The following is an 8911-nucleotide window of genomic DNA, read 5'->3' as shown; positions in this document are numbered from 1 at the left end:
ATAGATATGAGCCATATTATTTAACAATTAGTTATTTATTGAATACTTAGATGGCATGAGAAAAATTTTACCAATATGTTGAACAAATCTTCGGCCTTGATATTTTTATAAATTGTATTTGAGATTGTGTGTGTTTTTAGAATTATTTTTGCAGTGTTACTATAGACTTCAAATAAAAAATAGTTTTTGAAAAAATTTCCAAATCCAAACAAATCCATGTTTTTTAAAAAATATTTTGCATTTTTTTGAACATATTTTTTAATTACATTTTTTTTCCTGTACATATCAAATTGATATAATATATTTTTCTACAAAAGTTGCAAAAAATAGCAAATCCAAATGGGCTAATCTTACAAATTAGAAGGGTAATTTGGTCATTCCGCACCTCTTCAAACGGATTCACTTGATTGATTCTTGTCTTCTTCGCCACTATTTCTCCCTCCCTCTCTGCCTCTAAAGTAACCTCCAACCGACTGGCTTAAGTTTAACAGAAACAGCTCACTGAGTCGACTCGCCACCCAACTCACTCACTCACTCGCCCCCTTATATATATACTCACACGTCCCTCACTCACTCACTCAACACTTCGCATAGATCTGTATACAGAAGCAGAGAGATCTGAATACCAAAATTCATCAAAATTCGTAAGTAGAACTCGAAAGAAGAAGAAGAAGAAGAGACAATTCTCTTATGATGAGGGAAGCAGTGTCGGACTCCAATCCGACGTCGTCTCCTCCGCCACAAGCTCTGCTCGAGAGGCTCAAGGATTACGGTCAGGAAGACGTGTTTGCCCTCTGGGATGAGCTTTCCTCCGAGGAACGCGACATCCTTGTCAAGGATATTGAGGTCATTCTCTTTCTATTCGCAATTAACTAGCTTCGCTGCACAATTCAGTTCAGGCTTCTCTATAGATCTTGCAACACCAGCTTCACGGTTCAATATTCAATTCTTCTTTAGATTTTTTGTTATAATTGTAATTAACTTGAAAATTTTGAATTTTCTGAATAGTTTTTGGTGATTCGTTTCTTAATTTTGGTGAGTGAGTGGAAAACGGGATCATTTTTCAATTGGAAAAACGTCAAATTTGACTATAGCTGTGGTAATAAGAATCTGTAGTATAAGAAAAGAATTTTGTTTTGATGTTGCGTGATTGTTATTTATTTAGTTTCAAGTGATTAATTTACTTATGTAATTAATTTTTGGAATGACAAATTGTTACAGAGTCTAGATCTCTCGAGGATTGATCGAATCATTCGATGCTCGTTTAACTCTCAAGGTTGCGCTTTTTCTCTCGCTTGTCTTGATTGTGGTCCAATTTGCGGAGCTCTATCAGGTTGAGATTTCTGAATTTGGGTTGTGTATATGATGTTCAGGGGTTCCCGCAGCGGCAATAGAGCCGGTGCCCGAGAGCATTGTATCAACAGTGGAGGAGCGGACGATGGAAGATAGAGAAAGGTGGTGGAAGATGGGAATGAAAGCCGTTTCAGAAGGGAAATTAGCCGTGTTGCTCTTATCTGGTGGCCAGGTAATAATTTACTTTGTTTTTTTGCTTTATTTTTTTAGATTTTTTGTTGGCAATGATTATGAAATGCACTTAAAAGAAAAGTAGTACATTTAGTTGTTGGTGAATATTTTGGTGTATGATTAACTGGGTTGGTATGATGGAGTTGTTATGGTGTTACCTTTTCCAGGTGTATGCGTTAATTTAATGACAATTGTGTGATGGAACTCTTGATTTAACCACAAAAGGGACAGAAAAGCAGGCTTTATTGTACTTTATATACAGTTAGTTTAGGCTGATAAAAGTGTTTCCTTAGGATGGCCTTACTTTATGCTGTAGTTATGCCAAAGTCATTTTGTATGCAGAGTCATAAAAGGATTCTTATGTGGGAGGTAACTTCTATATAATGTTGAAAAGGGTCATGGAATGGGCCCACTAACTTCAGGGACCAGCCATCCATGCTCCATTAGGAGGGATTTTTAATTGTGTCCATGAATTAATTTTAAACTTTATAACCTTTGAAGGGTGCAAAAAATTTGCTAAAGATTTAGTGCTATTAAATAAGTATGCCCTTGCAACTTTTGGAAATTGGCTCTTTTTCTATGAAAAATGTTTTTCATTGTTCTATGCTTCCAGAAAACTTGTTTCTTGTCATCCTAATTCAGGAATAAATTTGTAAACCACATTACTGGTGTTTCTTTTTTTCCTTGTCCCTAACTAAATTTTCTTTTAGATTTTCAGTTAAGAAGGTCACTGTTCCAGCTATGAACTTAAAGTAAAAGATATTTGATTTATGAGAATTGTTTTCAGCATGCATAAAAATGTTGTCCATAGGCCTAAGTTGTTGTAGGCAATGATTTTGCATGGCCCATTATAATTGAGGTTGTGAATCTGCTATTCTGCCATTTATCGGTCAATTTATTACCTTTTCTTGAAGGCATTCCTGATTTTTTTGCGTCTTTTTTTATTGCAGGGAACTAGGCTTGGAAGTTCAGATCCAAAAGGATGCCTTAGTAAGTCATTGGAATCTTATTTAATTTAGTGAAATTTATTCGACTCTATATTTCATCACTCTATATTTAGTCTACTTGCAGAATAACTAGTACCTACTCTTTCAGTTCTCTAAACCCTCTGACTTAGGCAATGCATTTGGATGTGCTTTTCTTGTTGTCAATTTTACATTGTCCTTTAGGTCAAACAGAAATTGTTACAGTGAGATGTTGTGATTGTCACATTTTGTGCAAGTAAGTCCCGTAAAATTAAACATTTTTTTTTAACCTAATTTTCAGACATTGGACTTCCATCTGGAAAGTCACTTTTCCAACTTCAAGCCGAGCGGATTTTATGTGTACAAAGACTGGCTTCTCAATCTATAAACGAGGGTGAGTTATTCTTCTATTACCCCAGCATTTTAAATCCGACAGTCAGAAATGCTAATCTTGATAACTTATGTAGGTTCTAAAACTGTGCTGCCTATACATTGGTACATAATGACTAGCCCCTTCACTGATGAAGTCACACGCAAGTACTTTGAGAGTCATAAATATTTTGGCCTCGAAGCTGATCAGGTAAGCTTTGTTAGTTGTGGATAAGTTGTTTGTTCGAGTTCTTTTTAATCAACAAAGATAGAATTTTTGGATGTAGGTTACCTTTTTTCAGCAAGGTACAATACCTTGTGTTTCAAGAGAGGGAAGATTTATCATGGAGACACCATACAGAGTAAGGTTTTGATCTTGTTTATCATTTATGAAAAGGCGGATAAATGTATACATGTGTGGAACTTCAAGTGCTTAATTAGCAACTTTAGCCATCGTACAAGATGCAGCAAAGGTTACTAGATTTTTGAGTTCAAATGTGACTTCTGTTCTAAATTAAGGGAATAAGCTGTAAATTTCACACATGTAAGCAAGTTTTTACAGTCTTAAATGTTCTATCACTAATGCCAATTTTTAACTTTAATGGAGCTCTTGAGAATGACTATACCTACTATTTTGTAGCTAGTGGTGTTAGGTCTCATTGTTATCGTGTGGTAACTTATGCCATGTATTTGTATAAACTAATAGTAAATAAGAAAAAAAAAGGCAGATCCTTATTTAGCTTGCTTTATAAGTTTGTTTTAGAAAACTATGATATATGACTCAGGTGATATAATATTTACAAGGTTATCATTTTTGCTTAAAGCCAGGTTGCAAAGTCTCCAGATGGAAATGGAGGAGTTTATTCAGGTAATAAGAACACCCATATAAAATGGATAAGAATATTACCCTACCATTGAATTTTTGTCATAGTTTAGTTCTCTTAATTTGATTTGAGGGTCATACTTGGTTTGATTGAATACCCGTGATGTTTTAGCGTTGAAATTCTCAAGATTGTTGGAGGATATGGCAACGAGAGGTATTAAATACATAGATTGTTATGGGGTCGACAATGCTTTGGTGAGTTCCACGTCTTTTCTTCAATTCTTTCTTTCAATCAGTTGAGTTTCTTGAAGTGTGCTCAATTTAGAATCATGATTATTTGTAATTGGAAAAGTAGGTTCGAGTGGCTGATCCTACTTTCTTGGGTTACTTTATTGATAAAGGTGTAAGCGCTGCTGCAAAAGTTGTCCGAAAGGTAGGTTCTTCTTTATTCTTCCTAGGCTTCTCTATACATTTATTTTTTGAAATACTAACAGTTTAGATTTAATCTTTTTACATCACCATTAATTTTTCTTGTAATATCAGGATCTAATTATGTAGTATGCAGAGTTTTTCAAGGAACTAAGATATTATTAACAAAAAATGGGAGGAATTAACATATAACTTCTGCATACTTGAAATATGTGCTAGATGAGTTAGACCTTGAAGAATTACATAGTTATATGGGGTTCCTTGAGTATATCTCTTCTCTGGTCTATCACACTTGTGTGGCGTCAATATGCAAGTGAAGTCAATTGGTTGATTTACCCCGGTCAATCTTGTTTGGGGTGACATTCACTTGTGGCTTCGGCCTAGGCCATCCATTCAATTAAATGCTTTAGAAATATTGCATCTGAATCAGAGGTATCTTGTGCAAAATTCTGCTAAATCTGTGTGGTTGTATTAACCATATTACAGTGAAAGTATATATCTGGAGATTTTACCATTTCATATGAAGAGGAAACTCTTATCACTTTAAATGTCCCAAAATGGTGTATTCTCTTCATTTGCCTGTTGGTTATGGTTATTGCATTCTAGTGGACCACAAGAATATAGCAATAATACTTTGAGAGAAGCTTGTCAGATTCTTCACACCCTTTTTTTCTGGGTCATGTATCACAAATTAGTTAGAAAGTGTACGGTCATAGTCTAGAGTTGATTAGAATTATTTAATTATTTTGTTTACTTACTCAATGCTTATCTGATTTGGAAGCATATTGCTGCTACATAATGACACAAATATGGACGTTGTAACAAATTGCTGGTGCTGATTTTTTTGAAATAATGAAGCAAATATGCTTTCAAAAATGGAGAAGAATGACTAATTGGTTTAATATTTACACCTTGAAGTGTCAATAAGTTTTAGATTCAGGACATTGGAACCTAGTGCTGTTGGAGTTTTGGCCAAGTTTCAGATATCATCTTACTGTCATGCAGAGTATAATGCATCGTAATAAAAAATCTAATTTACTTTCTTCGACTCTGTTTCTTTCATCCTTTTACATGAAAACAATTCAAATGTCATTATGAAGGGTGCAATCTAGTCTTCAACAAGTGGACATTGGCACATAATATAAGATGATGAAGTGCAAAGCTATATAAACATTATTAGTAACTTGTAAGCTTGTTTTGATACATTTGTTTTGGAAAATAGTCTCTGTTTATTTATCTGAAGATATTAGTAGCTGTTCAACTTTGATGTCTTAAGTCACATGATTTCTTGTTTATTTTGATTATAGGCTTACCCACAAGAAAAGGTTGGTGTTTTCGTTCGGCGAGGCAAGGGTGGGCCTCTGTCTGTGGTCGAATACAGTGAGTTGGACCCATCTTTGTCTAGTGCTATAAACCAGCAAACTGGTCGTCTGCGATTTTGTTGGAGCAACGTATTGTCCCTCTTTGCCTCTTTTGTTTTTTCTCGCTGTCTTATTAAAGAATGGTTATTTCAGTGATCATATGGTGCTTTTTGCTAGGGACTTTAAGTTATATCTCTTCCACATGTTGCTTCAAGTGATTGTCTTCTCTGATTTCTTCCTGGTTGCATTTTCAGGTTTGCCTACATATGTTTACTTTAGATTTTCTGAACCAAGTGGCAAATGGTTTGGAGAAAGACAGCATGTCAGTAGTCTTATCTTTCTTTTAGATCTTAATTTTCTGTATTGTATTAGATCTATATTCTTAGTGTGTGTGCTTAATTTCAATAGTTATATGGCCTCTGTTTACCCTTCCTTTATAGATGGATGGACAAAAGATATAATGTGCTTGATATCTTTCTTATCCAATGAATGTTACAGTCTATCTGCTCCACCTGTCTGTAGATTTGTAGAGAAGCTCATGCTATTAATATATATGAGTTGACTTTTATAAACTGTCTTCTTCATGGTATGAAATTACTATGAGTTAATTATTTTGGGTATGCTTTTTAATTTTCGCTGTGCATCACGTTCTTCTTTTCAAGTCAAATATATCAATGAGACATGGGAAAAATGTCAACTCACTTCCTATTGTTATCTTTAGCCATTGAACTTTAGGGATAATTAATGAGCCCCTTGTTTAGTTCTTTTCGTGATGCTTTCCTGTTTCAATTAAAACATGTAATTGAGCAAATTAATTCAGGCACTCTTTCAGGATTTACTACACATTCTCACCTTATAATTTTGGAACCATCTCAAACATGAGCGAAAGGATTATCTGTGAAGTACTATCTATTGCCAATTTTTAAAATTTTTATTGCTATTATGGAACTGATGTAGAAAGCTTTACAACGTGAGTGCAGCTATCACCTTGCAGAGAAAAAAATTCCATCAGCTCATGGGCATACCTCGGGATACAAACTTGAGCAGTTCATCTTTGATGCATTTCCATATGCACCTTCTACAGCCCTTTTTGAGGTAATTATTGCTGGGAAATGTTTGACCAGTTTCTCTCTCTCTCTCTTGCTCTCGCTCTTGCTGATTGATGAGAGGCAAATAATTACTGTAAAAATCGTAAGAAACATACCAGATGTATAAAAATTGAAATTTCTTTCCCTATTGCATAGGTATTACGTGAAGAAGAATTTGCACCAGTAAAAAACGCCAATGGATCAAATTTTGACACTCCAGACAGTGCTAGACTGCTTCTTCTTCGTCTCCATGCCCGATGGGTTGTTGCAGCTGGAGGTTTCTTGACTCATTCAGTGCCTTTATATGCAACTGGTAAGTCAGTTTTTACATGTAAATCTGATAAGAACATAATAATTGTTTTAAGAGATAAATAGTCTACAATTTTATCAATCTTGAAACAATTTAGTTTTGCTTTTCATAGTGGAGTTATCTAATAATGCTAATGGGAACCTCTCCAAATCCTTGACTATGAATTTTGCAACTCATGTGAAAGTTTAACCAAAACATCCTTGTCCTCACTTGTTAAATTCAGGTGTGGAAGTTTCACCCCTTTGTTCATACGCTGGTGAGAACCTGGAATCTATTTGCCGCGGAAGGACTTTTCACGCGCCCTGTGAAATCTCATTTTAATTTGACGTTATACAACATATTTGTTTGAACATTCTTTTCCCTTTGCCTTCTTTTTCCCTTTTCCTTTGTCAATTTCAAATCCATGTTCACCAGGATGAGGCTTGTAATCCAAAACTACATATTTGAGATGCAGATTAGTCAAGAAAGAAAGCTTTTGCCTTGTAATGTGCATAATAAGGTGTCATATGTAAACTGTCGCTTTTGCGGTGGCTGAGAAGTAACCTGTTACATTGGAATGATTTGAAGTTGATGATGATTCAGAATTGTCCAATTATTTGCATTTAGTTCCTTTTCAAGGTGATTTTGCTTTGCATGCGCGGAAATTTCGGGAGATGATTTTCCCCGAGAGCTCTATTTCTTGTATTCAGAATTGTCCAAAAACTTCCTACATTGTCATGTGGTAAGCAAAATCCGGTACTTAATTCAATGCTACAAGAACTGGATCACGGGTATTTTAGCAGAGCTACTTTGTTAATAAATGCTTCGGCACAAAGTAGAAATTAATGAATGAACTCGTTTCATTTTCCATGTTTTGACCATGAGGCCCGTTACTATGTAAATGGGTTCCACAAATAGTAACTGTGTGACTATTTTACCAGATATAAGCGTATTTGAGAGTAACAACATAGCTGTTTAAGTAGAAAAATCTTGTCACAGACTATGCCAATTACTTAGCGAACCTAATAGTTGATCTTTGATCAATGTAATGGTGTCAACTGGACAAATAAAAACTCCACAATTTTATTGAAGTTGTATTAGTGGGTTTCATTATCTTCTTATTCAGAGTATTCTCAGTCGTCGAAAATCAACTGTTAGGCTTATAAAAATAGTGAGTTCCAGCCTTGATAAAATTTTTTGTTCAAGACTCTTATAAGTAACTCTATAAGAATAGTTTAGAGCAAAACACTATGCAGAATGGCTCGACATTTGTGTTTTAAGTATGTTACGAGTTGTAAGTATAGGTGTACGCTGCTCAGTACAATTGTTGGAATTGTCCAATCTCCTGCCGAAGCAGAATATGCATATGATGAAGAACTTGTACTTCAGGTCTAGAATTACTCTCGAGTCTCAACCTACCAGAGTCACTACTTGGAGGGTTAAATATGGATTAATATCATCCAAATTAGATAAAAGGTAAAAATAAATAAGTCTCGGTTAGGGTCTGCTTTCATCCTAGAAATGGCAATAAGGCAGGGGTGGGATGGAATGCCCCAACTCCTACCTTGCCCCCATCACCCGCTCCCCCCGGGCCTGCCCAACTTCCCTCGTAGGCAGGCTAATAGAAATTTGCCTTGTAACGAAATTTCAGGCAAATTTCAATCAACAATCAAGTATTTTAAAGACCAGCACGTTACCAACTTATTGCTGATACACAATTTCTGATAATTTCACAATACTTAACCCATAAAAACAAATAGATACTATTTTAGTACAATCCAATATAATGAGACAAATACAACTCGAGTAATCAGGTTTTCACCTTTTCAATCTCAAGAATGTCAAAGAGTAAAAGTGTAATTAGTTATTTAGTATAAATGTATTAGTATAACTAATTAGCAATTTGTGTTAGTATAAATGTATAATTATTAATATAACTAATAATATTAATTATATTAGATATACATAATGTTATATTTATAACTAATAATATAATTGTTATAATTAATAATATTAAATATATTTTATATATAATTATAGTAAATTTATTTTTTAGGTGGGTG

General features: G+C 34.6%; 1 protein-coding gene across 1 annotated transcript; it reads left to right on the top strand.

Moving 5' to 3' along the window:
* The first annotated feature begins 458 nt into the window (after nt 1-458).
* Nucleotides 459-7461, top strand: LOC113708815 (UDP-N-acetylglucosamine diphosphorylase 1). The gene is made up of 15 exons (XM_027231425.2): nt 459-846; nt 1222-1276; nt 1374-1525; nt 2475-2514; nt 2791-2883; nt 2957-3069; nt 3146-3220; nt 3687-3726; nt 3854-3936; nt 4037-4114; nt 5418-5561; nt 5726-5793; nt 6452-6566; nt 6716-6872; nt 7093-7461. Exons 1-15 carry the CDS (start codon nt 691-693, stop codon nt 7188-7190), a joined length of 1467 nt encoding a protein of 488 aa, XP_027087226.1. The 5' UTR covers nt 459-690; the 3' UTR covers nt 7191-7461.
* The last annotated feature ends 1450 nt before the right edge of the window (nt 7462-8911 follow it).

This window comes from Coffea arabica, chromosome 9c (genome assembly GCF_036785885.1).
Source record: "Coffea arabica cultivar ET-39 chromosome 9c, Coffea Arabica ET-39 HiFi, whole genome shotgun sequence".
NCBI classification, from domain to species: domain Eukaryota; kingdom Viridiplantae; phylum Streptophyta; class Magnoliopsida; order Gentianales; family Rubiaceae; genus Coffea; species Coffea arabica.
The sequence above is the reverse complement of the archived record's forward strand: the minus strand, read 5'-3'. Positions and strand labels throughout refer to the sequence as shown.

Bases quoted from the DNA above. Each gene is read 5' to 3' on its own strand.
- LOC113708815 (XM_027231425.2), top strand. From the start codon at position 691: ATGATGAGGGAAGCAGTGTCGGACTCCAATCCGACGTCGTCTCCTCCG. The intron at 1,526-2,474 runs GTAATAATTTAC...TTTTTATTGCAG, and splicing joins TGCTCTTATCTGGTGGCCAG to GGAACTAGGCTTGGAAGTTC. The intron at 6,873-7,092 runs GTAAGTCAGTTT...TGTTAAATTCAG, and splicing joins AGTGCCTTTATATGCAACTG to GTGTGGAAGTTTCACCCCTT.